General features: G+C 35.5%; 1 protein-coding gene across 4 annotated transcripts in view; it reads right to left on the bottom strand.

Moving 5' to 3' along the window:
• LOC123564651 (lethal(2) giant larvae protein homolog 1-like) overlaps nucleotides 1–27,631 on the bottom strand; it is a 63,950-nt gene that overhangs the window by 12,243 nt on the left and 24,076 nt on the right. For 3 of the 4 annotated variants that reach the window (XM_053537319.1, XM_053537317.1, XM_053537318.1), the window contains exons 4-22: nucleotides 21,687–21,768; nucleotides 18,364–18,479; nucleotides 14,221–14,367; nucleotides 12,466–12,538; nucleotides 9,113–9,196; nucleotides 8,827–8,953; nucleotides 8,315–8,366; nucleotides 8,016–8,188; nucleotides 7,024–7,241; nucleotides 6,634–6,701; nucleotides 5,834–5,984; nucleotides 5,065–5,393; nucleotides 4,372–4,460; nucleotides 4,020–4,164; nucleotides 3,505–3,683; nucleotides 2,611–2,894; nucleotides 1,717–1,943; nucleotides 1,057–1,272; nucleotides 262–387 (exon numbers count right to left, since the gene is read on the bottom strand). In XM_053537319.1, the coding sequence (XP_053393294.1) occupies nucleotides 262–387; nucleotides 1,057–1,272; nucleotides 1,717–1,943; nucleotides 2,611–2,894; nucleotides 3,505–3,683; nucleotides 4,020–4,164; nucleotides 4,372–4,460; nucleotides 5,065–5,393; nucleotides 5,834–5,984; nucleotides 6,634–6,701; nucleotides 7,024–7,241; nucleotides 8,016–8,188; nucleotides 8,315–8,366; nucleotides 8,827–8,953; nucleotides 9,113–9,196; nucleotides 12,466–12,538; nucleotides 14,221–14,367; nucleotides 18,364–18,479; nucleotides 21,687–21,768 (2,886 nt within the window). Of the gene's footprint in view, nucleotides 1–261; nucleotides 388–1,056; nucleotides 1,273–1,716; nucleotides 1,944–2,610; nucleotides 2,895–3,504; nucleotides 3,684–4,019; nucleotides 4,165–4,371; nucleotides 4,461–5,064; nucleotides 5,394–5,833; nucleotides 5,985–6,633; nucleotides 6,702–7,023; nucleotides 7,242–8,015; nucleotides 8,189–8,314; nucleotides 8,367–8,826; nucleotides 8,954–9,112; nucleotides 9,197–12,465; nucleotides 12,539–13,402; nucleotides 13,471–14,220; nucleotides 14,368–18,363; nucleotides 18,480–21,686; nucleotides 21,769–27,631 lie in introns of those variants that run through there. The other variant, XM_053537320.1, reaches the window with a different exon arrangement.

Here is a 27,631-nt window from a genome sequence, read left to right as displayed (position 1 = left end):
TTTATTCCCATTTAAAAACATACAAATAATAGCATTTATTTCTTAAGTAATGTGTATTAGTTAGATTAAATGTCTGGTTATACTATAAATCTTCATCACAAACACATATACTGGCTAATACAATCGATTTACAACCATGCTGTAGCTTTATCTTAGAGAGAGAGAGACATCATTAAAGCCCTCTCTGGTGTATGTAAAACACTAGCACAGTGACAGAATACAGCACTGTGTTGTAAATTCATGCCGATTTCCAGAACTTACATTGCCACACTATCTTGAGTGATTTCTGCCTCTACTGTTGTATTTGCCATTGAATCAGTGGTCTCATTGAGTGCCTCAGTTATGTCAGTATTGTCATACTGTTCTGCTTGGGTTGCTTCCCCTTCCCTATAAAAATATCAATAAGTTATGGAAGAAAATTTGCAAACTGCAGCTTTCCCAGCTAACTTTATACTACAATGTACTTATTTAACTTTTGTCTAAATTGAAAAATCCCTATAAAAACTCTAAAAACAATTGTGCAATTGAATTTTTAATATCAACATTTTATTAAAATGAACTATTATGATGTTATTCACAATAAAACAAGAAAAGAATGGTATTGTTAAGAAATACATTTCTGAATTGATCACTTAACTTTTAAAAAAACTTTGAACCTAACACATACTTTTCAGGAAATGGACTAAAACTGAATCACCACAACTTTGCCATTTATTTTTACTGGATTTAGGAATACTTTAAATTAAAACCAGGAACTGCTTTTTTATCAGAGGACCACTTACAATTTAGGGTGGACAGGTCAAGCATAATTTGCAAGAAGTTCTAATGTGATTTACACTTGTTATGTTATAAACATTCTATTTAGTTAAAGTGCCACAAATAAAAACTTCCAGCTATCATGCAGAGAAACTTGTGGCAATTCTAAGTAATGCATTTCTTTACTATTAAATCTATGAAATTAAGATTAACAGATTTCTACTCTTCAGAAGAATTAGCTGCTGTACTACACAGGATACATGTATCTTTCATACACATTACAATGTACAAGTCACTTACTCTTCCTTTGCTGGTTCACCACCCTCGGCTCCAGCCTCTGGTTCCGGTTGAGTTTCTGGTTCCGGTGGAGGCTCGGGTCTCATACCCTCGGCTAGCTCTAAGGTGCACATTGGCTCTCCCTGGACTCGGGCTGACAGTGAGATCCTCTGGTACTCGGATGATGTGAGAAGGAAGAAACCTTGGCCATACTTGGTGAAGATGAATGAAGTGATGCCACTAAAAGTAAATCCATCAAAGAACATGATTTGTCTGTTTGTGTTTAAGTCACCAACATATGGCGATTCATGCTTTATATAGAAAAGGACGAGCCCATGATTATTTCAGGCAAAGACAAGCACATGGGTAGAACCTTCAACAAGCTAACCAGATAGCTTCCTAACATGAATACCCAAAGAGGGTTCAAATCAAAATAGTTGAAGTTGGTGACCACAAGCACTTGGCCACTGATGCCGAATATGATAAGTATAAAAGCACAGGTAAATAGGTAATATAAATCATATCTGTTGCAAGAGGTTTGATAAACAGCTTATCAAATTATACAAATACTGACTGCTTGCCAGCTTCAAATGATTTAGCAGTAATGTCAAGAGATTCTAATTTCAATGTGAAATGCAAATAAATATTATGTAAAATCTTCATCTTAACTGAAGATCAACTCACTTTATATCTTCTCTCTTGATTGCTGAGGCCTGCATTTGTTGTCTCAGTGTTGAGACAGAGTATACACTTAGTTCACCGAGGTTACTCAGACAAGCTATGTCGTTCTCCAAGTAGTTCTCATCTGAGCGGCTTCGGAAGTTGACAAATGCTACCTTACGTATTCTTGAACCATCAACTGCTGTCAACTTGAACTTCCATTTAGCTTTCAAATGTGGCAAGGTAAATATCTGAAAATCATACAAAAATTAAACTGTAATATATCTTTAAAGCCGTAGAAAGACACATGTTTTATATAATACAACATCAAAAGTTTGAAAAATAAAAGTAAATGATTAATCATGTCTGTCGCAATGAGATAGTTCACTTCTGATTCCATTGTTTCATCATTTTGCAACTATTACAAGCTTTTGATTGTGGATGAAGACCTCAGGAAACCCTTTGGGCATTTTATCAAGTATGGTTGGGCACCTGAGTAGAACCACTGACTTTCTGCAAGTCAGCTGGACAGATAACTCACATGAAAAATTCTACACCCCAACTGAGGTTTCGATTCTTCAGCGGTTTGGGACAAGCAAATTGAATAAAGCGTCCTCAACCACTCAGCCACGAAGGCCACTTCTGTTGTTTTTACGTTAAAAACAAGAAAAGTAGGTTTCATGCACAATTATAGAATCAAAACACCCTTTAATATTAAGCAGCATTGTTTCTCACAGCATAACCTACTATGAAAAACCAATTTCTTTCACGACATGGGTTTGTCTGTAGCCAATCAAACTGCACAATAACAATGAAGCAAAAATTATCCAATCTGCATGCAGTTCATTGGTTACAAGAAATTCAAGAATTAGCGACTATCACTTTGTGAGTCTCTATAAAAATAGATTATCAATTCACCTTAAGTTGCTCCTCTGAACAGATGATAACGGAATGATGTGAAGATGTATCTGGTGCTTTTGCTCTCTCATGTTGAACCTCAAGCGAATCTGGCAGTACCCTAGATTTACCATCAATAACTCCAATAGATATGACAGGTGCATGGTGCCGTAATTTTATTTCCTTGGCTAGAATACAGCTAACTGAATCTTCATTACGTTTCTCACCACTCGGGACTGTGACATTATATACGAATACATGACCGCCATTTGTTCCTACCCACAATGATGGATTATGCGTATGACCTGAAACAGGAGTGTAAACAAAACATTAATTCCATTCTTTCTTAAATCAAAGTAAACACAGCAATTATTTCTCTATATAACGCATGTATTGTTACATCCTCTTTCATGTAAATGAAACAGTCATACAAAATGTAGACAGTATAACTGGAGCAAATTTGTCCTGGTTTCTTTTTAAAGTATGGCAGACACTTTGCTATGACTTCAATCATTTCTACAGCAACAAGGCAAAGTCTTTACATTGTTTTATTTCTGAAAGCCACAAAACCTAATCCTTCAAATACATGCAGCAAATTCTGGCTATATTATTCTAGTAACTAAGTGAATGAGATTCAAAGAAATTTTTCAGACTTTTAGCACCGCTTCCGGATTGGCGATTCATTCAAACATTTACTATAAACTCACATATTTTCACGAAATTGTAAAAATGATATCCTGCTTGAATTAGAATTATACTAATGGTGAATGTTTACGCGAGGACTAATTTTCGCGAAATGTAGGGCCTCGCTAATATTGCGAAAATTAAACCCTTGCGAAAATTTCTGCTTTAACATTTTGACGAATTCCTTGCGAAATTATAGTTAACAGAAGCAGTAGTTCATAGATAACTTACCATTTACAATGAAAGTGTCGGCAAAGTAAAGACATCTAACCATAGATGCCATAGAATCTTCATTAGATCTAAATTCTACACTACGTTCTACTGGTTTAGGCTCAGATGGTGTTGGCGATGCAGGGGGTTCCGCTGCAGCTGATGCCGAGGGCCCTGCCTCAGGAGAAGCCTTTTCTTCACTTAAAGAAAATTTAAGTATTCTTACATTTTGAAAATTAAGCTTTTCACAGAACTGTAACACTTTGTAAGGTAATGAATAGTCAGCTAGTGCTGCATTGTCCTCAAGTTGTTTGTAAATAAGTAAAGTTGCACGAAAAATGTCTTTGAACATGTATTTGTAAGTTATCTCTAACACTATTATACAGCTTGGTGTCAGACAGGAAGATCAAATCTATTCCCTAGATATAAACAGTCACGCTGACATAAAAATTTTGTACAGATAAACAGCACATCACTATTCAGCTTTAATTAAACTTATAAAATATATAGTAACACGATGGAAAGAAAAGACTTACATATTCTTATCTCCCTTTGTAGCATCATCTTTAGCTTTCGCTCTTCTTTCAGATCGTCGTCTACGTAACCTTCTGAATGATTCACGTAGGGACTTCTTAAAAGATTTCCTTCTTGACATTGTTGTGTCTGAAGTTCCTGTCAAATCTGTAATACAAGGCAATATACCAGACTATATTTTCTTTTAACATTTACCTTCAGACATTCGAGTTCTTTGTCAAAATGTCGACTCAATTTATAGAAGTCTTATAGGACAATTTAAGTGTACATTTTACCTATATACCAGAATGTTTTCACATTTTCTGACAGCTACAGAAAAGAAAAAGAAGTCCCCAGCTCAGTAACATGTATTACCTTGTGGATTTAATGTACATCTGTTTGTTACTTCTTTCTTCTGAACGTAATCCAACAGCCCAAAACCATGAGCAGTACCTGCCCCAACCCTGTAAACAAACACGAAATATATCAAGATCCAAGGCAATGTTTAGAACCTACAATTATTATATTAAAAGCCAATCAAAGGTTCCACATCCATGTAAATCATAAACTGGGCTGCTTAGAAATTCAAAGTACTTAGAGACATAAAATTTAGAAACAAATTAAGGAATTTATAGTTTTCAACAATTTCTTTGATTTCAAAACATAACTAGTATGGAACGACTTAAACATGTATTTATGAAAAGTAGCATTCCTGTTACAGGACAGTCAGTCCCCTATCACTGAACCGTAAATCAAAATCCTGCAGGACAGAAATCAACCATTGTTTCCACACTGAAGTTTTGGTTTATTACAGTTAAGAATACAATAACCCACAGTTCAAACATTAAAATTAATGCAAAATGAACTAATTTAACTTCATAGGCATAAAACACGGTGGTTTTGCCAATATGACCTTTTCCAGATACATGTATCCTTAGATAAAACAAAAGGGCATTTTATTTCTCCCTTGATATTGAGTTCCATGATATTTACTTGTTAGATAAAACCAACCAATGAATCCAACAAATATCAATGATGGCAGGGTCTGTTCATGTTATGTAAACTTACAGCTGCCATTCAGAATGGAATGCAAGTGCCGTACAAGCTGCAGGGGGATACAGCTGCATCATACAGGTAGGTTGGTACCCTGCTGGATATTTAACGTCCCCTTCTTTAGGCGTCACAGCCTCGTGGCCCTTCCACACAAAGTTGTCCCGGTCGCTGACAATATTCACCATGACTGGTTTTATTTCTTGTTCTCTCTCCTCTCGTTCCATCTGCAGTGTGATGACCTGACCTGCTGTTCCAGCAACAACCAGGGTCTCACTCAGCGGACATAAAGCTATCTTCTGTATACCCAATCTAGGATCATCACTGTATGGATCGAAAGTTCCAACCTAAAGTAATAAAAGTCAATTCAGTTTATGTGAAATGTTATGTAGAAGCAGTATGTATACAAGAAATATGACTTGTTATTGTCAAAATCAGTTTTCTTTGTAACTCTGGTCTGTGAATAAATTCTTGCTACTGATGAACACATACATTCAAGCACTATCTGCGTTTCGAAATTCATAAAGTTAAAAATCATATGCCAAAGTATGCCACCCACTGAAGTGCATCTTTAGTTATTATATTTACTTGTAGAAGCAAATACGGTATTTGAATGTGCTGGCCTAGTTTCAGATCATACTAAATAAATTTTTACTGTTGTCAATTTTTTACTTAAAATCACCCACATTTCATTATCTATTTCACTTAGCAAGATGAAAATGAATGTCAAAAAAAATTGTAACTATTTTTCCCAGTTAAATCTAATTAGTCGTAACAAAGTGTTTACCTTTCTGAATGGAGGCCATTCCTCTTCCATTTCACCATTGCTATCTGGTGTATGAACTTCAACATTAAACACAGAGGATGTGTTCAATCTGTACATGAACTGAAGACAGGAACCAGAAGCATTCCAGAACCTCACAGAACCATCTTCATGACTGGAAAATATCAAACTAAATATAACCTTTACCCTGCTAAATTTCTAACATGGACTTGTTTACCATTCAATCTGGGCAGTACCACTTACTATTCAAAGGGGTGTTTACTGACTGAATAGCCAACAGTGCAGACCATGATCAGCCTGTGCAGCTGATCTTGGTCAGCACTGGTGGCAAAGGCAACATCACTTACCGCCATCAGGCTAAAGGTTAATTACACAAAGCAAGACGTAACAAACTTGTTGAAAGCACTTCAGATTAAATTCTCGTGATTTTCATTCTCAGTTAAATATTGAAAATTAACAATACTATTCTATTATCATATACAGGTGCACATAAATAAATTACACAAGAAGAAATACACTTTTATATTGCAAATACAACACAACTCCCACCTCAGCAGTTCACACCTTACCCTTATGACACTTCTGCCTTTATTTTTCTCATAGTTTAGCTTTACTCTAAATGATCCTTGATTCAGTCTATTCTGTGTCAACCTATACCTGTTTGAAAACTATTGGAGGAAAAGTGATTCGGTGAGGCACGCAAGTACCCACCCTTTGAGCATAAGAGTGGTCAGGTGAGGTACAAATAAATATACCTTGTCAGAGCAAGGAAGAGTGATTATGCTAAGAACAAACATACATACCCTGTAAGCAAAAGGTCACGTGAACTAGATTCTGATGTATCACACTTTCCTCCGGTAATAGGCCATGGCTACAAAGTAAAGTACTCATGTGTTAAAAGCAGACTGTATTAAAAACATAAACTACAAAGTGTTTCCATTTTTTACCTTATACACTTAGAGCTCTATTTCAAAGTATGACTTAAATCGAAATACAACATGTCAATGCCAATACATATTTAGTCAACAGGGAAATTAACATAAAATCGTAGCTTTAAATTATTTAACTTTTATGGAAACTGTGACTCAACACACTATTTTTTAACTTCTGATACAACTCTTTTTCCAATTACAATCTCTTTTTGTAGCTTTCAACCTTATTGGTATTTAATGTTCTTAACAGTCATCTCTTACCCGTTTTGAATAAGCAGCCATCTGTGATTGTCCAACATCAGTAATTTTAGTCCACAATTGTTCTGGTACATTACTGACATGCTGCGAGCAGGTGATGGCCGATGAGTGAAGACTACTGACGTAGGGTAACTGGTATGACGGCCATTTGTCAGAGTCGAGATCGATGGCTACAAGTTCTTCCTCTGCCAGTACAATCAGGGAATGTGGCTCATCATATTCTGTAATGAGAAGAAAGTATCAAAATCGGTCATTGTTGAAGACACTGTTTTGGCATTACAATATAAATACCCCCCTAAGATTAATATTTAAAGTTTTTTGTTTGTCTTTGTTGGATGCAACATCACACCGTCACAATTATAGGCCATACGGCAACCTTTCAGCTTTGATGGTGGAGGAAGACTGCAGGTGCCCCTCAGTGCATTATTTCATCAAGAGCAGGCACCTGGGTAGAACCATGATTTTGAAAAGATCCTCAATATTTTGTGCACCAGGAATGGTACCTCCTTTTGCTTGTTTGTATCTAAGTATATTTATAGTCAACACCAGTTGTCCATACAGTCATCTTTTTTCAGGGATAATCCCCAAAGTACCGAAGTTTCTGCTGGTTCTTTAGTGAGCATGGTGCAAAGCACACTACACACATGTCAAGTACATTTAAAATCATATCAGGAAGACTGTTAGTAATTTCAAATGAGGACTCCAGTCTCAAGGTGATCTTTCGCTCGTGAAACCAGTGCACCAAGCACTGAACTACTGTGGACTATGATACAAAACAGCTGTGAACTTGTGGATTTTAAATTTTGATGGTAACTTTAATGTGGATTTTATTTGTTCCTTGCGATTTTTGTGGATTATAACAACCTAAAAATCCATGAAAATTAGTCAACCACCAATGATTTCACAGCAATAAAAAGTCAATAGCTGTCAATCATTTAAGTGTCAATTTGTATCTGGAAAATATATTTTTTATAATATATCTAGATTTCACAAACCTGCCCTGTCCTCTTCAGTATCACTTTCATTAGCTCTTGTCATGGTTACGAAATCAATGACCTTAGATGTGAAATCAAGAACTACATGATTGGATCCCTGCATGATGCTCACTGTGTGTTTATCACCATAGCTGGCTCTCGGCATACCTCCAGAAAATATTACGAAGGGGTCACTGAAATGGCAACACATTTCACAATCATTCTTTGGTTTCTATTACAAAATCATGTATTTTGCATGTATAATTCAATAACTTCATTAAACACTATTACTTCAGATAAATATAGGATAAAGTACTTACGCTTTGGCTGTTTTCCAGTCAATTTTACCAATTGATTTACAGGGAAATGGTCCTAAAAAATAAGACAAATAATACCTTTTAGTATTTAATATATTACACCGGTAGAAAAAAAGACAATTTTTGAATTATTATTACCAGAAAAAGACAACATGTGTGGTCTGAGGGATGACATAAAAATTCATTCTTGCTGATTTTCAGTGTAACTGGTACTTTGTGCAAGTTCAGTTACAAACTACTACATTTATACCACTATGAATATTGTTTTCATGTAAAATGATGCTCATGCTTTTGTATCTCTTCCTGTTTTTTTTACAGAATATAGCTTCCTCTGAAATTTTCTCCTAAACTGAAAGTCTGCATTAATTTAAGCTACCATAACAAGCAAATTTAAGCATATTTTCACTTGTGTTCAAAGTACAGCCAATGAGGAAATTCTATACATACATAAAATAAACCTACCAAACATAAAATACAAGACTATGTCTGAACCAACTGAATATGTAAATATATACCATATGGTGTGAGAGCAGGTTCTTTTGGTTCTGTTGAGTCTGAACTACTCCATACAATGTAGCTGCCATCAGCATGAGCACTCATAAACTCTTCTCCACTCCGTGACCAACATAATGACTCCAGTTGCTAAAAAAGTATGTTGCCTTAAATATTTTCAAGTAACACTGACAATGTTATTCCAATGCATAATAAATAATTTATGTTTATCTGTACATTGTATTTTCATTTTTACTTTAACTACCATGTAATACAAAGAATTTGTAAGGACTGTCATTTACAAATTACCTGTGTTGAGTTGTATGTTTGTTCAGAGTTGCTGGCCTTGATATCCCACAGCACAACTAATCCTCTGTTGTAGCCAATCAGAAACTGCAAAAGAAATTTGCAAAATACTTATATAAGGAATCTATCTGCAAAAGTTGCTATTATAGGAACAATTTTTGTGAAGTTTCCTTTGGGGTAACCGTTGTGAATACAGGAGGAACAGCATGAAGTTGTTTGAATTTTGAGTCATACCCATTTATTTGGCAAATGTCATGCTTTAATGGCGAAAACAGTCTGTATTTGTCTCACACAGTATAATTTCTGACATATGCTAGTATCTTATAGAACCACAGCCATTTTGTGAGCCAGATCAATGCCTTCCTCGCATGAGAAACTTGTGCAAGATTCATACACATAGCGGAGATTGATTCAGTCTGTGACCTTAACACTCAGACATAAAGGCCCAAAGGAACAACATGAAATTAAGTACGTTTTTGAAAAAATTATAGCAATACTTCAGTGTATTACCAACATAATATATATCATAAGCCAGACACATTCCTGTATTGTAGTCAGCACCACAGTGACATAAAATATGGATATTCCGAAAGGGCTCTAATATAGTCATAAATTATTTCAAATCATATCCGTGTAGTTTCCCGGAAGCTGGGCATTCAAGTATTTGCCATTACTTTGAAATCGAAATAAGTAATTAAAATATTTTAAGCATCTCTTGATCATTAATCTTTCACACAATGCATATTAAAGATAACCTGATCATCAAAAGCTACTACAAAGTTGATGGAAGAAACAACGAAACAAATGTATGAACAAGAGGACCATGATGGTCCTGAATCGCTCACCTCTTCCCACATGACCCAGTTTTGAGTATGACGTCGTTTTTTTCTATTATTTAACATAGTGACCTAGTTTTTGAGCTCATGTGACCCAGTTTTAAACTTGACCTAGATATTATCAAGATAAAAATTCTGACCAATTTTCATGAAGATCCATTGAAAAATATGGTCTCTAGAGAGGTCACAAGGTTTTTCTATTATTTGACCTATGGACCTAGTTTTCGAAGGTACGTGACCCTGTTTTGAAATTTACCTAGATATCATCAAGGTGATCACTCTCACTAATTTTCATGAAGATCTCATGAAAAATATGGCCTCTAGAGAGGTCACAAGGTTTTTCTATTTTTATACCTACTGACCTAGTTTTTGACCGCACGTGACCCAGTTTCGAAACTGACCTAGATATCATCAAGGTGAACATTCAGATAAATTTTCATGAAGATCCATTGAAAAATATAGCCTCTAGAGAGGTCAAAAGATTTTACTTATTTTAGACCTACTGACCTAGTTTTTGACCGCAGTTGACCCAGTTTTCAACTTGACCTAGATATCATCAAGATGAACATTAAGACCAACTTTCATACAGATCCCATGAAAAGTATGGCCTCTAGAGAGGTCACAAGTTTTTTTTTATTATTTGACCTACTGACCTAGTTTTTTAAGGCACGTGACCCAGTTTCAAACTTGACCTAGATATCATCAAGGTGAACATTCTGACCAATTTTCATGAAGATCCATTCAAGGGTATGGCCTCTAGAGAGGTCACAAGGTTTTTCTATTTTAAGACCTACTGACCTAGTTTTTGATGGCAGTTGACCCAGTTTCAAACTTGACCTATATATCATCAAGATAAACATTCAGACCAACTTTCATACAGATCCCATGAAAAATATGGCCTCTAGAGAGGTCACAACGTTTTTACATTATTTGACCTACTGACCTACTTTTTGAAGGCACGTGACCCACTTTCAAACCTGACCTAGATATCATCAAGATGAACATTCAGACCAACTTTCATACAGATCCCATGAAAAATATGGCCTCTAGAGAGGTCACAAGGTTTTTCTATTATTTGACCTACTGACCTAGTTTTTGAAGGCACGTGACCCACTTTCGAACTTGACCTAAATATCATCACGGTGAACGTTCTGGTCAATTTTCATGAAGATCTCATGAAATATATGGCCTCTAGAGAGGTCACAAGGTTTTTCTATTTTCAGACCTACTGACCTAGTTTTTGACTGCATGTGACCCAGTTTCGAATTTGACCTAGATATCATCAAGATGAACATTCAGACCAACTTTCATACAGATCCCATGAAAAATATGGCCTTTAAAGAGGTAACAAGGTTTTTCTATTATTTGACCTACTGACCTAGGTTTTGACGGCACGTGACCCACTTTCGAACTTGACCTAGATATCATCAAGTTGAACGTTCTGACCAACTTTCATGAAGATCTTATGAAATATATGGCCTCTAGAGAGGTCACAAGGTTTTTCTATTTTTAGACCTACTGACCTAGTTTTTGACGGCATGTGACCCACTTTCGAACTTGACCTAGATATCATCAAGGTGAACGTTCTGACCAACTTTCATGAAGATCTTATGAAATATATGGCCTCTAGAGAGGTCACAAGGTTTTTCTATTTTTAGACCTACTGACCTAGTTTTTGACGGCACGTGACCCAGTTTCGAACTTGACTTAGATTTCATCAAGGTGAACATTCTCACCAATTTTCATGAAGATCTTGTGAAATATATGGCCTCTAGAGAGGTCACAAGGTTTTTCTATTTTTAGACCTACTGACCTAGTTTTTGATAGCACGTGACCCAGTTTCGAACTTTACCTAGATATCATCAAGATGAACAATCTGACCATTTTTCATAAAGATCCCATGAAAAATGTGACCTCTAGAGTGGTTACAAGCAAAAGTTTACGGACGGACGGACGACGCGCGATCACAAAAGCTCACCTTGTCACTTTGTGACAGGTGAGCTAATAAAGCTTAAATAAAGCAATTATAACAAGTGTCCAGATACTGGTCCATTTGGGATACTAGTTCCCAACTAGGAGAGGAATCAGAATGAAATCTAGGAATCAATGCAACATTTTTATACTTATTTTATGCACACATACCTAGGTAGGTATACTGGGACACAACTGTTGCATCAAGATATTTATTACTTTTCTTTTTATCAGACATCATACCAAAGAAAAAAGTTTTATTTACATGCAAACCTGCATACGTAATACCATGTAACAAAGCTGTATTGATTAGAGATCTTGCATGATAAATTAGGAATGCAGACAATTCACAATAAAGAACAGCTTATACAGTCATATGAAACAAATGTCATGTTTTTACTGTCAGATGTTAAAGACATTACACTGGTGTATCATTGTTTACAGCCAGTCTTGGAGAAAAACCACAAATATCTTTAAACTTAACTGAGATAAAGACTGGCATATCATCTATTGTTTTGACTTAATGATAAATAAGTATTAAATATATACCTTGTCTGGATCTTTTGAGTGCACAGCAACAGACTCCACTGCCCCTGGGTTCACTTTGAAATCATCTGGTACACTGTAATGACAAAATGTATTCTAGTTAGGACTTTGATCATTTTGAGAAAGTCCCTCATGAAAAAATACTCCCAAGACTATTATCATTTACTTAGCCTTGAAAAGAGCACTTTATGTCACTTACTGAGAGGTTTTTCGTGATGCAATTTAAATCGTGTTAGCCTTGAGAAAGAATCATGTTTGTGAGTGTTTGTTTTACATGATAAGCATTGACATTCTAACATGATATTATCGCAGTCACTCCTATTTTTGAATTGTAAGTTTTAAAAATATATATATATTAATCATAACAATTACTGTACAAATCAATATATATATGTGAAAGTTTATCCCTTATAGCATCTAGGTCTTAATATTTTCAAATACATAAACAAAGATTGTAAATGGAAACTCGCTGCTACCTAGAAGAATTCTGTTTCAGGTCTCTATTAAGGACGCTCGCTACAGTTTCGTTTTTTTTCCCTCAATAATAGATTTTGATGAAATGTTTTGTATTAAAAGACCATGTTATGATGTATTGAAAAATGAAATAAAAATACTAGGTCACCAGCTTTGTTACAATTTAATTTGCCCCTAGACATGGTGCTATTTTTAACATTTTTCAAAATTTCTATAATCCTAAAATATATTTCAGTAAAGTACAATAATCAGCATAAATTTGATATCTAAGCATTTTATAATGGAAAACAATATATCTATTTGAAACATGCTCAGAGAAATCAAAAGAAAATGATTTTGTAAAGAAAGGAATACTTGTTCAGCAGACCCAAGGGCTATTTTTGCATATTTTTGTCAATTTTAAGTTGGTACTCCTGCTATTTTATCGAGTTTCACATAATAGAATTTAATCAAACTCTGCACATACCTTTGGTTATGTCTACTTAATCTAAAACAAAAAGAAAATTGATAGGTCACCATATTAGATTTCGCTTAAATCAAATTACAACAAGGTGGGGTGATGCGGGCATTTATACAACGCAGGTTGGTACGAAATACTCTTTCAGTGTTTGAGCAAATGACTTAGAGATATATCAAAGCAGCATTCTGATGTCATAGAAAGATGAAAGTTTCCGCCTTTCTCCAAACAAAACCTATAGTTTACGAATACGGATGTACGGTATGGGTATGGTACGGGATTAGAAACAGCTGTGACTCAATGCAGAGTTAGAGTGCCGGTATAAATTATAAATTACAGACTCCAGTATATGTCGGATTGAAGCAATTTAAACTAAAAGTACTTTAAATGTATATATTTTGTAACTATGGTGATACTTACCCTAACCTTTAGTCAGTATATTATACATATATATACAACATACAATAATTTGCGAATTTTTGCCGTACGCGACATTAAATAATCACTTCCGGGCATGTGCAGAAGACCACTCCAACTCTGCAATGAGCTACATCGATTAGAAACACAACCAAATTGGCACGGTGTTGGGGTAAATATCGACACGTCCGGAAAAACTGTAGCGAGTGCCTTTAAAGGCATTTAGTTCATAAATTGTACAAGTTGTGATATTTCATTAGTGCCCCAGTTTGATAGGGGTAGTGGTGGCCTCAAGCAGAAATATGCCTTACTCCACCTCATAGTTAGAAAAATTCTACACTCATTTTCATACTTCACTTTGTGAGGTTATGACTAATACTTCAAATCAATACATTCCTAATCATACTCACTTTTGCATGACAACATCTTGGTAAATGATTTGGTCCATAAGAGTGAAGGCTTTAACATCAAGGATAAGAATGTTACCTCCCTCGGTACCCAGCAACAGCTGTTCATGGTTTGTTGTTAGACAACATGCTGATACTGTCTTCATTTTGCTGAAAACAAACAAGAAAAGTATTAATGCTGAGTATTACACATACAACTTTTCTTCTTTCAATTCTTCTTCATTAATGGCATCATCAATCTGACTATTACTGCCGGGGGGGGGGGGGGGGAAGATTCGCAAATATCTCGAGCTATCCAATAATTAAAATAGCCTACAAAAGCCTATACATGCAAAGAGACTATGTTTAGAGTGAAGAAAACAAGTGTTATTGCTCTTAAAAGATAAGGAAGTTTTGTACCACCTAAGGAACTATAGCCAGGCCTGCCTTAAAAGCAAGAATTTAGTCATCACTGACTATATGAACTGGTAATTAATTCTGCACAATGATGGTGTGTGGAAATAGTTAGTATTTAATATAATATGATGTATGTGGAGCCTGATATGCCAAGTAGTGGAAATGTAGAAATGCTTGCAAGACATTACGTAAAGAGATGGAATAATGCAAAATGCAAGAGAGTTACGGTTCTTTTTAATACCTGCTAATTATCTTGCAACAATTAGCAAGAGTGCAAAGTTTTAGAGAAATAGGTCTTATATTATTCATAAAAAGTGGACCTAATCAAATATTCTAATTTTCTATATACAAAATGTAATAATGCATGTGAGAGTTATGTTCTTGGCCTACTTACCGGTACTTGCCAAATGATCATAAACAAGAGTGCAAAGTTTCAAAGTTGTAGCTCTTTAGTATTCATAAAACAAGAGGACCATGATGGTCCTGAATCGCTCACCTCTTCCCACATGACCCAGTTTTGAGTATGACGTCATTTTTTCTATTATTTGACATAGTGACCTAGTTTTTGAGCTCATGTGACCCAGTTTTGAACCTGACCTAGATATTATCAAGATAAAAATTCTGACCAATTTTCATGAAGATCCATTGAAAAATATGGTCTCTAGAGAGGTCACAAGATTTTTCTATTGACCTAGTTTTCGAAGGTACGTGACCCTGTTTAGAACTTTACCTAGATATCATCAAGGTGAACATTCTCACTAATTTTCATGAAGATCTCATGAAAAATATGGCCTCTAGAGAGGTCACAAGGTTTTTTTTTTTTTACCTACTGGCCTAGTTTTTGACCGCACATGACCCAGTTTCGAAACTGACCTAGATATCATCAAGGTGAACACTCAGATCAATTTTCATGAAGATCCATTGAAAAATATGGTCTCTAGAGAGGTCACAAGATTTTTCTATTGACCTAGTTTTCGAAGGTACGTGACCCTGTTTAGAACTTTACCTAGATATCATCAAGGTGAACATTCTCACTAATTTTCATGAAGATCTCATGAAAAATATGGCCTCTAGAGAGGTCACAAGGATTTTTTATTTTTGTACCTAATGGCCTAGTTTTTGACCGCACATGACCCAGTTTCGAAACTGACCTAGATATCATCAAGGTGAACACTCAGATCAATTTTCATGAAGATCCATTGAAAAATATGGCCTCTAGAGAGGTCAAAAGATTTTAATAATTTTAGACCTACTGACCTAGTTTATGACCGCAGTTGACCCAGTTTCTAACTTGACCTAGATATCATCAAGATGAACATTCAAACCAACTTTCATATAGATCCCATAAAAAGTATGGCCTCTACAGAGGTCACAAGATTTTTTATTATTTGACCTACTGACCTAGTTTTTTACGGCACGTGACCCAGTTTCAAGCTTGACCTAGATATCATCAAGGTGAACATTCTGACCAATTTTTATGGAGATCCATTCACAAGTATGGCCTCTAGAGAGGTCACAAGGTTTTTCTATTTTTAGACCTACTGACCTAGTTTTTGACTGCAGTTGACCCTTTTTCGAACCTGACCTAGATATCATCAAGATGAACATTCAGACCAATTTTCATATAGATCCAATGAAAAATAAGGCCTTTAGAGAGGTCACAAGGTTTTTCTATTATTTGACCTACTGACCTAGTTTTTTATGGCATGTGACCCACTTTCGAACTTGACCTATATATCATCAAGATGAACATTCAGACCAATTTTCATACAGATCCCATGAAAAATATGGCCTCTAGAGAGGTCACAAGGTTTTTCTATTAATTGACCTACTGACCTAGTTTTTGATGGCACATGACCCACTTTCGAACTTGACCTAGATATCATCAAGATGAACATTCTGACCAATTTTCATAAAGATCTCATAAAATATATGGCCTCTAGAGAGGTCACAAGGTTTTTCTATTTTTAGACCTACTGACCTAGTTTTTGACCGCACGTGACCCAGTTTCGAGCTTGACCTAGATATCATCAAGATGAACATTCAGACCAACTTTCATACAGATCCCGTGAAAAATATGGCCTTTAGAGAGGTCACAAGGTTTTTCTATTATTTGACCTACTGACCTAGTTTTTGAAGGCATGTGACCCAGTTTCGAACTTGACCTAGATATCATCAAGTGAACGTTCTGACCAATTTTCATGAAGATCTTGTGAAATATATGGCCTCTAGAGAAGTCACAAGGTTTTTCTATTTTTAGACCTACTGACCTAGTTTTTGATGGCACGTGACCCAGTTTCGAACTTGATCTAGATATCATCAAGATGAACATTCTGACCAATTTTCATGAAGATCTTGTGAAATATATGGCCTCTAGAGAGGTCACAAAGTTTTTCTATTTTTAGACCTACTGACCTAGTTTTTGACGGCACGTGACCCAGTTTCGAACTTGACCTAGATATCATCAAGATGAACATTGTGACTAATTTTCATAAAGATCCCATGAAAAATGTGACCTCTAGAGAGCTCACAAGCAAAGGTTTACGGACGCACTCACGCACACACACACGCACGCACGGACGGACGACGGACACCGTGCGATCACAAAAGCTCACCTTGTCACTTTGTGACAGGTGAGCTAAAAATGGATCAAAACAAAAATCTTAACCCTCACTATATATCAAGTGACAATACCTCTTAGATGTTTTTCAAAACTCTGACTAGGTAAATACGTACAAAGAAACAAACACGAGTTAAGTTACCCATTGAGAGAATTAAGTCTTTCTTTCAGCATGTAGTTGTGTTTCTATATAGTTTGCTTTTTTTGTACATAGTTTTGTTTCCCCCTAGTGGTTTGCTTTGTTTACACCTTACGGAGATAAATGCATGTTGTTTGAACTTGTTCCTTGATAATTCACAAAATCACTTGAATGATTATACTCTTGCATAATGTGTTTAACAGGTAAACAATATATTCATGGTTTCTGAGCTGATTATATGCACAAGCACAGTTTTCCAGCATGAATACTTCATTCACAGTTATAGTAATACAAAAAATAGTAACATACATTTTGAGTTCATTAAAAAGAACATAAGAAATTAATGCTGCCAGACAACCCATCAAGACTATGCTAATTTGAAGATATCAATGTAATCTTAGTATCATATAACTGCAATATTTCTGACCTACTGCAAATCATTTTTATAGAACCACCCACATTCAACAAGCCAGTTGGTTGGCTTCCTCACATGGAAGAATTCTACCTACCAAATGCAGTTTCGAACCAACAGCAGTAAGAGGCAACAACTTTGTGTTTATTTAACCCTTAGCCTGCTAAAATTCCTAAAATGGACTGGTCTGTCTTTCAATTTAGGCAGTACCATTCATTATTTGAAGGGGTGTTTACTGAAATGTACTGACTGAATAGGAAACAGTGCAGACCATGATCAGCCTACACGGATGTGAAGGCTGATCTTGGTCTGCACTGGTCGCAAAGGCAGAATAACTTGCTGCCAGCAGGCTAAAGGTTAAACAACAGTGTGAGCATAATGCCCAACTTTATAGTTCTGCCTCAATGAAATATCATGTCACAGGCATGTGATATGATACCCAACCAAGTTATGTTTGTAGTCTGTGACCAAAACAACTCAGCCACATTTTATTATTCTTGCTACTCGATATTCAGTAGGAGCTCAATTGTTCTATTCTGTCTATGCAGTAAATGTAATGCCTCAATTACAGAAACCTACTTATTCTCAATGGAGAACTGCTTAACTTCATCCAGGGAGGAGCTCTTGCCATCTCTGCTGTTGTTGATCTCCCAAAGGTGGAGGCTATTGTCCGAACACAACGAAATAAGACGACCCTGAAATAGAGAAAATATCTTACAGTCATTTCCCAAAATATATTTATAAGCAATCAATGCATAGATTTTTGGAAACTGGCAAGTTTGCCTGACAGAATTCAAGACGGCTTGTTCAGTGTTTTATAATAACATCAAACCACTGTTATCTTTTGGAATGTATGTGTATTTAAATAAATTGGAATTCCAATGTGATTCACACTAGAAGTTGTACTTTGAACCCAACCGCAATCCATTACAGTGTCTTGTTTCTAGTTCATTGTAGTTTGTATATCATAGTGAGAGCAACAGAGATCTTAGTGCAATACAAATGAGGCTTGTTTTGCTTCCACCACTCAATATAGTATTACAGTATTTGTGGCAACTTGCATTAAATATATATTATTCAGTCAGGTATTTACTTCTACCTATGGAGTATTTTCCATCTGGGCCACTTGTTGATTTGCAAAAACTGAAGATCCAAATTTCTTTCCCTGTGTATCAATAAAACTTATTGCCAAACAGTATGTTAAAACATGTCCCGACAACCCAGCTTCATATATCACGATACAGCTAAGTACTGAGTATCTAAAAGTCATCTTATTTTCATTTTATATCAGTTTAACTGCCTTACTATTTTCATTTTTTATCATAAAATCTGAACATTACACTTGATGACATACCAACAGTGACAATCATACAAATATAATGATGGTGTGATTTCACAAAAATATCACCCATTTTATGGTGGTAAAAACTGTGTTCACATTTACAACTAATGCAAATCAAATGTCAAAATGCTGGCAAATGTGTTTGAACTCTTTCTTTTTCGAAAAATAACCTGCCTGATAAGAGTGTGTATGTGTGTTCGGGTTTAACGTCTTTTTCAACAATTTTTCAGTCATATAAACAACGGTGTCTACTTGTAGCAGTGAGCACAATGCCCAACTTTATAGTGCTGCCTCACTGGAATATCATGCCGTAGACACATGGCATGATACCCCACCCAGTCACATTATACTGACACCGGGCTGACCAGTCCTAGCACTATCCCCTTAATGCTGAGCGCCAAGCAAGGAAGCTGCTAGTACCATTTTTTTACGTCTTTGGTATGACGCGGCCGGGGATCGAACCCACGACCTCCCGCACTCGAAGCCGACGCTCTACCACTAGGCTACCGAGGCGGTTGCCTGATAAGAGGGGGCATCTCAAAATACTCTATAAAGGTGCAAAAATAATTAAGTGAAATTGATACTGTATTTAAAGTAAGTTATCAATTTGACTTCTTTTTTAGAATATATAATATTGCCATTTTATTACAGAAAGAATTGCATTTAATATGTTCTAAATGAATGATTCCTACTTGGGTATCACCTTCCTAATAAATTGGATATGTACCCAGTGATAAATATAGGAAAAGACAACCATTACTGCTTTTCCATCAATTACCCTGACATGCGCTCAACTTACATTACAATGGGTATCAATTACGAGTCAGCTTTTATAATGATTTACTCCTGTTAAATTAGCCTTTATTGCCTTATTGTATTGCTCCTAAACCAGAGGCAATATTTAACATTCCTCTAAAATGACCATATGTTAGATTGTATTAAAGCAGTCCTGTATTCCCATACACCAATTATTGACTGTAATTACATTGTTGTCCTCAAACAATCATTTACTCTGACCAGACAAGAGTAATTCCGCTATTAACTTGGTCGTAATCTACTGTTTCTGCTATTTCGAGAGAACTCTACCATTTCAAACCTATGAAGATCAGCTGCAAGAAAATTTCTCCAAATGCATGAATTACTGAAAACTTGTGATATGAAAGGTGTTCCCTCTTTTTCCATTTCACAGTTAGATGCAAAATTTTGAAAAAAGTAAGCTTTATGCTTTGTGAATTGAATTGTCTGCCCATAGATTTTGCAATTTAGTCTACAATTAAATTGATAAATTTTGCCTCCTTGCCTGAAGTAACTGACTCAGTATTTATTTACAAACGATTATATTTGCATATTTCATACAGAACACCCAAGACAAAATTCAAGTACTTTTCAGGGACTTTTCAAGTACTTTATTTTAACTATTTCAATGACTATTTTTCTCGAAACCTCATCTTGAAATCTAAGTACCAACAACTTTTATCAGCTATTCCTATAATGGCGCGATAGTAGAAATTGCACACTGTGTATAAACAGTGATAAAATTCTGTCTTTTATGGCCGCTACTATTGCAAACCTTATTGTAAATCCTTCAGACAAATTCATTTTATCACCTTAACAGCAAGCTCTTATTTCTCTACGTCTCTTTATTACTGGTGACAACTTGACCGGCGGTCATGTCCCAGTCTGCATTTTATACAGTCATTGAAAGCCAAATATGAACTGTCATTTGTGACCCTACTAAATTTTAAGGTCATCTGGTCATTACACTGTAACCTCTGTTATTAAACGACACCTATCAACAGATTCATTATAGTAAACCAGTCTCCGCAAAGCAACAACCTTTCTATACAACGGATAAATTTTAGCCTTTCTAGAGGCATGTGCATCAGACAGATTTCACCATATATTTCAGTTGTCAAATGTTTTACATAATAATATGCAATTAAACAGAAATAAAGATGTAAACTTAAGAATGAAATAAAAATCATTCAATGACCTACTAGCCTTGTTTCTTTCTGTATGCATGCAATTATACTGAAGACACAGACTAAGATCAAGGCAATTTCAAATGTGGGCAAGCTGATAGAAAAAAATTCAGAGGATATTACTTAGCTGCTTGGTAATTACATTTTCTTAATAATCTGTCTGACTGACGGCCTAAGTCAAGAAAGTGCTCTAGTTTTCTAGACACAGCAATCAATTACCATGGGAATATTTCTTTACTGTGACATTGTCCAATAACGTGAACAAACAGCAGCCTAAAACACTATTTGTACTTGGAAATGTTTAAGTTTTTGCCACTGCAACATTCAGGACTGTTTCTGAGAGTGACTACAAGTTTTTATTTTGGACGCAGCTGAACATGCTTGTAAGCTTGTGTAAAGTTTAATCAGTTCTTATGAGAGACCAGTGTGCTACATTAGTTGTTCCACCTTCTCTAGACCTAGAGCTGTCATATGAAAGCCCTTTCCTGTCCAAATGAACTTGCAAGATATTACTTCTGGAATATTTCATAGATGAAACGTGTTTTTAAAAGTTTGCAAGAAGCAAGTCACCCACATACCTGTTCTGGTAAGAAGAAAAGCTGTGCCACCTGTACATCTTCTTTGTGTTGTCCTGTCCACTCTGCACCTGGTGCACCAAACCTGTATCATACTGTCAAGGAAATATACAATTTAATTCTAGTCATTTTCATATAATTTCCTTTGAAGAGACAAACAGATACTGTCATTATAATTCATTTGTTTGTTTACCTGGGTTTTAAGGCACACTGAGACAATTCTATATCATTAGGTCACTTTCCAGCTTTTGATGGTGGAAGAAGACCCCAAAGGTGCCACTCCAGGCATTATTTCAGACAGGGGAGTGCAGAGACCTTCTGAATGCCTGCTTGATGGCCTCCTTACATGGAAGAATTCTACACCAAAAGCGAACTTTCAAAGTTAACATTCAGTGGTGAGGGGCAAGTGATTCAAAGAATCAATTTGCTATCCACAATTAAAGGTTTTTTAACTAATTCCTCTGTAGTTACCGGACAAAACAGATCTGTTTTTACAGATTATAGCTATTAAGGCACGGGGTCTTTAGTTTGTATTTTAAAAAGTGAGCATCATTCTGGCACTGTTTTCTATATTATCAATTTCATTTTCTTTTTTATAAAAAATCAGTGATTTAAAGCAAAGGGTGATCCAAAATATACATAAAAAACTGTCATAACACAGATTAAGATATATTTCAACTATAACAACTTCAACAATCTTGTCCAGTTATAACCCTATACCCTTTATCCCACAAGACAATGACCCATTGTCAACAATACTAGTTATTATCCATCACCTGATAGCAACCATACAAGATAACAATCTTGACCAAAGACTGGATCAGATTACATTGTAATTACAGGCTGGACTTAATATGACATTAATTAGACAGAAATGAGTCAGTTACTTCAGGCAAGAAGGCAAAATTTTTCAATTTAATTGTAGACTAAATTGCAAAATCTAAGGGCAGACAATTCAATTCACAAAGCATAAAACCTTAGTATGACACCACCTATGACACTCACAGTACACCTTCGAAGTTACACATAGCCATACTATAAATTATCACCATTATTCATTTACAACAGTGCACTTATTCCTCAGTATATATATTTAAAATGCAGGAATCATGTGCCAGTATATATCATATTTAAAAGTGCAATTTAACTGTCGAGAAGGACAAGTTCGTTTGCTTCAGCTTCATGAAAACTCCAAAGAATGCAACAATGTACATTAATTTTGCATTTAAATGGGAAAAATATCAAAATATTAACAACTGAAGGTGAGCTTCAATAGAAGTTATGCCATAACAATTCAAACTAATCTTAAAGTTTTAAGGTATCTAAAGGTGTATATATTTCTGGGAAAACTTCTACCTCTCCCACAGCCAAATGAACATCATTTGCATCAATGATGATCATATTTCACATGTGACAGAAAAAGGTGTCATCTTCAATAGTGTGTGCCAGGATCTATTTTAATGGCCATTACCTTGACAATGGGAACAAATCATTGCCCTAGATAATGTCTAGCTTGTTTCTTTGCCTCTGGGATTTCAAACATAACAATATGTAACACTTGCAAGATAAGATTTTATCTTCTTTTTTTTTTAATTCATTAGAAAATTTATTGTCCTGTCGAACAATAGGTGCATAACGAAAATATTATTTTATATCACTTGGTCTAACTGTATTCTTTTGTGTTTTCTGGATGGTATTATACATGATTTGCATAAAAAAATTGAGAAAATTTAATACAAATATCTTATTTACAAACTGACAGTGAATATCGTATATGGCAAAGAAAGCATGATTAATGTCTTAATATTTTATTAAATTAATTTAGAAGTATGCACTTGGTTTATCTAGGTTAAAGTTTAGATGACACTTTGTTTCTATAATGTTATATAGTTATTTATCTATATGTTTTTAAGATCTTTTTACTGAATAAGTTCTGATGTTGTGACAGGAAAGGACAAAATTGTCCACCTGTTTTAAAACTTGTTGTGTAGCGCAGTATTATATATACCTGAATATTATCAGAAGGATTTTCATGAAGTTTATGTGGAAGGAAAAAGTAGGTCACTATGCTGTGGTGGGTCTTTAAGGGGATGACACCTATTGCCATATAGTCATATTGGTTCTGACGGTTCAAGAATACCTAGGGTATCAACACAATGCTGACATTTTGAACAAGAGAAGTCCATCGTCCAGCTGAAAATGGTGCGGAGCAAAAAATTCTAAATCAGGTCCTCTTACAATCAGCACTCAGCCAAAATGTACCCCACTTCAAACATAATAAGAAAGATCACCAAACATGAGGAGACAATTTAAGTCCTAAAATCTCAAGGTTATCAGATAAACATTTGTATAAATATATAATGAGTACAACCTCTTGTAGATATGAATATCTTCTGAATAGATACGTAAATAACCAGAAAACAGAACATCAGCCTATACATAGAGATTGAACAGTCTTTATCTTTATAATTACCTCAAAAATTTGTACTTGAAGTTTTTGAAGATCACACTATATTAATTGGTTTTGAAAATTTTGCTACAAGTCAGTTGTTTTCCCAGCCCCAAGCCCATTGATTATCTAAATAACAACTGGTGGCTGAAACGAGAATTCCTTAGTTGTTCACAGTGCAATATCTTTTTCTGTATCCATTCCTGCAAAACTGTCAATTCAATGCCCCATGCAGCCACATCAATCTCCATTCCAATATTTAGAAGAAAAAAAAACAGCATCCCTGACTTTAATGAATAATCGTCTTTATTAATAATTTCACATTTTCAAGCAATAACTGTTTTTTTTTTATGACATCCACTTATCTAAACAACCAATTAACTTGATTTTGACCACAGAAAAACATGTGGGGTATAAAACTACAGAATATAAATATGACATTATAAAAGTCTGTTTTAAGATAACATAACCCAAAACACTAATAAAGATCTTAAGTCTCACTGTGAAATAATTTTAATGACATACACAATCACCATTAAATAAGTTGTGGTTTTCACACACATTATGAAACAATTTCACAGTTTTTCACACACTGCACGAGTTTGACATCAGTATAATTTGAAAGCAGAAAAAAATGCTGATCAAACACTTTTTCAGCTAGCACCTAACAGATTCATAAACAAGAGGGTCATGAAGGCCCTGTATCGCTCACCTGACTTATTGACCTAAAGATAATCAAGATTAACATTCTGACCAAGTTTTATTAATTTATGGTCATAATTGTGGCCTTAAGAGTTTTAACTAGTTTTTCCTGTAATTTGACCTGGTGACCTAGTTTTTGACCCCAGAAGACCCAGATTCGAACTTGACCTACGATCATCAAGATTAACATTCTGACCAAGTTTCATGAAGATACAGTCATAAATGTGGCTTCTAAATTGTTAACAAGCTTTACATTTGATTTGACCTGGTGACCTAGTTTTTGACCCCATCTGACCCAGATTGGAATTTAGCTTTAAGATCATTAAGATTAACATTCTCACCAAGTTTCATTATGATATGGTCACAAATGTGGCCTCTAGATTGTTAACAAGCTTTACCTTTGATTTGACCTGGTGACCTAGTTTTTGACCCCACATGACCCAGATTCGAATCTGACCTAGAGGTCATCAAGACAAGCATTCTGATCAATTCCCATGAGTTTCAGACTTAAAATTAGTTTCAAGAGTGTTAAAAAGCTTTACCTTTGATTTGACCTGGTGACCTAGTTTTTGACCCCACATGACCCTGATTCAAACCTGACATAAAGACCATCAAGGTTAACATTCTGACCAAGTTTCACGAAGATATGGTTATAAATGTGGCCTCTAGAGTGTTAAGTAGCTTTTCCTTTGATTTGACCTGGTGACCTAGTTTTTGACCCCGTATAACCCATGTCTGAACTTGACCAAAAGATCACCATGATTAACATTCTGACTAAGTTTCATTAAGATAAGGTCATAAATGTGGCCTTTAGAGTGTTAACAAGATTTACATTTGATTTGACCTGGTGACCTAGTCTTTCACCCAACCTGACCCAGATTTAAACTTGACCTAAAGATCATCAAGATTAACATTCTGACTAAGTTTCATGAAGATATGGCCATGAATGTGGCCTCTTCGAGTGTTAAGTAGCTTTTCCTTTGATTTGACCTGGGGATCTAGTTTTTGACCCCACATGACCCAGGTTCGTAACTGACCTAAAGATCATCAAGATTAACATTCTGACTTTCATGAAGCTATGGCCAGGAATATGGCCTCTTTGAGTGTTAAGTCGCTTTTCCTTTGATTTGGCCTGGTGACCTAGTTTTTGACCCCACATGATCCAGATTCAAACTTGACCTAAAGATCATCAAGTTTCATGAAGATACAGTCATATAAGTGACCTTTCGAGTGTTCACAAGCCTTTCCTTAGATTTGACCTGGTGACCTAGTTTTTGACTCCAGATGACCCAAAATCAAACTTGTCCAAGATTTTATTGAGAATAACATTCTGACCAAGTTTAATTAAGATTGGACCAAAATTGTGACTCTAGAGTGTTAACAAGCTTTTCCTTGATTTGACCTGGTGACCTAGTTTTTGACCCCAGATGACCTAATATCGAATTCTTCCAAGATTTTATTGAGGGTAACATTCTGACCAAGTTTATTAAGATTGGGCCAAAATATGTGACTCTAGAGTGTTAACACTAAATATAAAACAGTCAAATTGTTGACGATGGATGGACGACGGACACTGTAGGGCGATCACAAAAGCTCATCTTGAGCACAAATTTTCGTGCTCAGATGACCTAATATACTACTCTATTTACCTCCAAATCAATGCAAAAATTATTTTACTGGTTCTTTTTCACTTACATGCTTCTTGCATAGCAACAAATTATCTGTAACAAATAGTGCATATTTAAATTCTTCAAAAGAAAAGATTACAAAGACATCAAATATCTGAACATATCAACTTGCTTGACTGGGAAACCAGTGACACAAAAATTTATGGAAATACAATTTTCTCCTTGCACCATCTTCCCAAATGACAGAATCAATTGTAGTATCTTTCACTACAGACCTATTACTGTAAAATGCAGACTTATTGATCCAACTATAACCTTTAGTTTCCTGGAATTCTGCAATTTCCTTATTTATTGGTAGATGCAACAAAGAAATTGCATAGTGATTAGCACATAAAACAGCAGCAAACACATAAATGTCAAAGACAACTAGACACCCTAGAATATAGTGCTGAGAAACCTTTAAGACAACCTGGTACATAATATTGGGAAACCTTTTAGACAGACTGCATTGTCCAAATTTAGTCTTGGACAGCCTGAAAAACCTTTTATCGTACTGGGATACCATTTAGACAACCTGGTATACAACTTTCTAAAAAACCTTTTAGACAACCTGGTACATTGTACTGGGATACCATTAAGACGGCCTGGTACATAGTACTGTGTACCTAATTAGACAGCTGGGAAACCTTTTAGACAGCCTAGTACAGTGCTTGGAAACCTAGAAATACTGGTAAACAGTGCTGAGAATGTCTTATACAGCCTGGTATACAGTGTTGGGAAACATTTTAGACAACTTTGCATACAGTGCTGGAAAACCTTTTAGACAGCAAACCTTCTAGAGATACTGGTATACAGTGCTGAGAAACCTAGAACTTCTCGAAAATGTTTTAGACAGCCTGATATTATAAACAGTGCTGGAAAACCTTTTTAGACAGCCTCAGGTTCATATATATTACTGGGAAACCTTTTTGGACAGTCTGGTATATAGTGCTGGGAAACCTTTTAGACAGCCTGGTACAGTGCTGGGAAACCTTTTAGACAGTCCAGTAGAGTGCTGGGAACCCTTTTAGACAGTCCGGTACATTGCTGGGAAACCTTCTAGAGATACTGGTATACACTGCTGAGAAACCTTCTTGAATTTCTGGAAAACAGTGCAGGGAATGTTTTAG

This window comes from Mercenaria mercenaria, chromosome 2, assembly GCF_021730395.1.
Source record: "Mercenaria mercenaria strain notata chromosome 2, MADL_Memer_1, whole genome shotgun sequence".
In the NCBI taxonomy this organism is placed as follows: domain Eukaryota; kingdom Metazoa; phylum Mollusca; class Bivalvia; order Venerida; family Veneridae; genus Mercenaria; species Mercenaria mercenaria.
The sequence above is the reverse complement of the archived record's forward strand: the minus strand, read 5'-3'. Positions and strand labels throughout refer to the sequence as shown.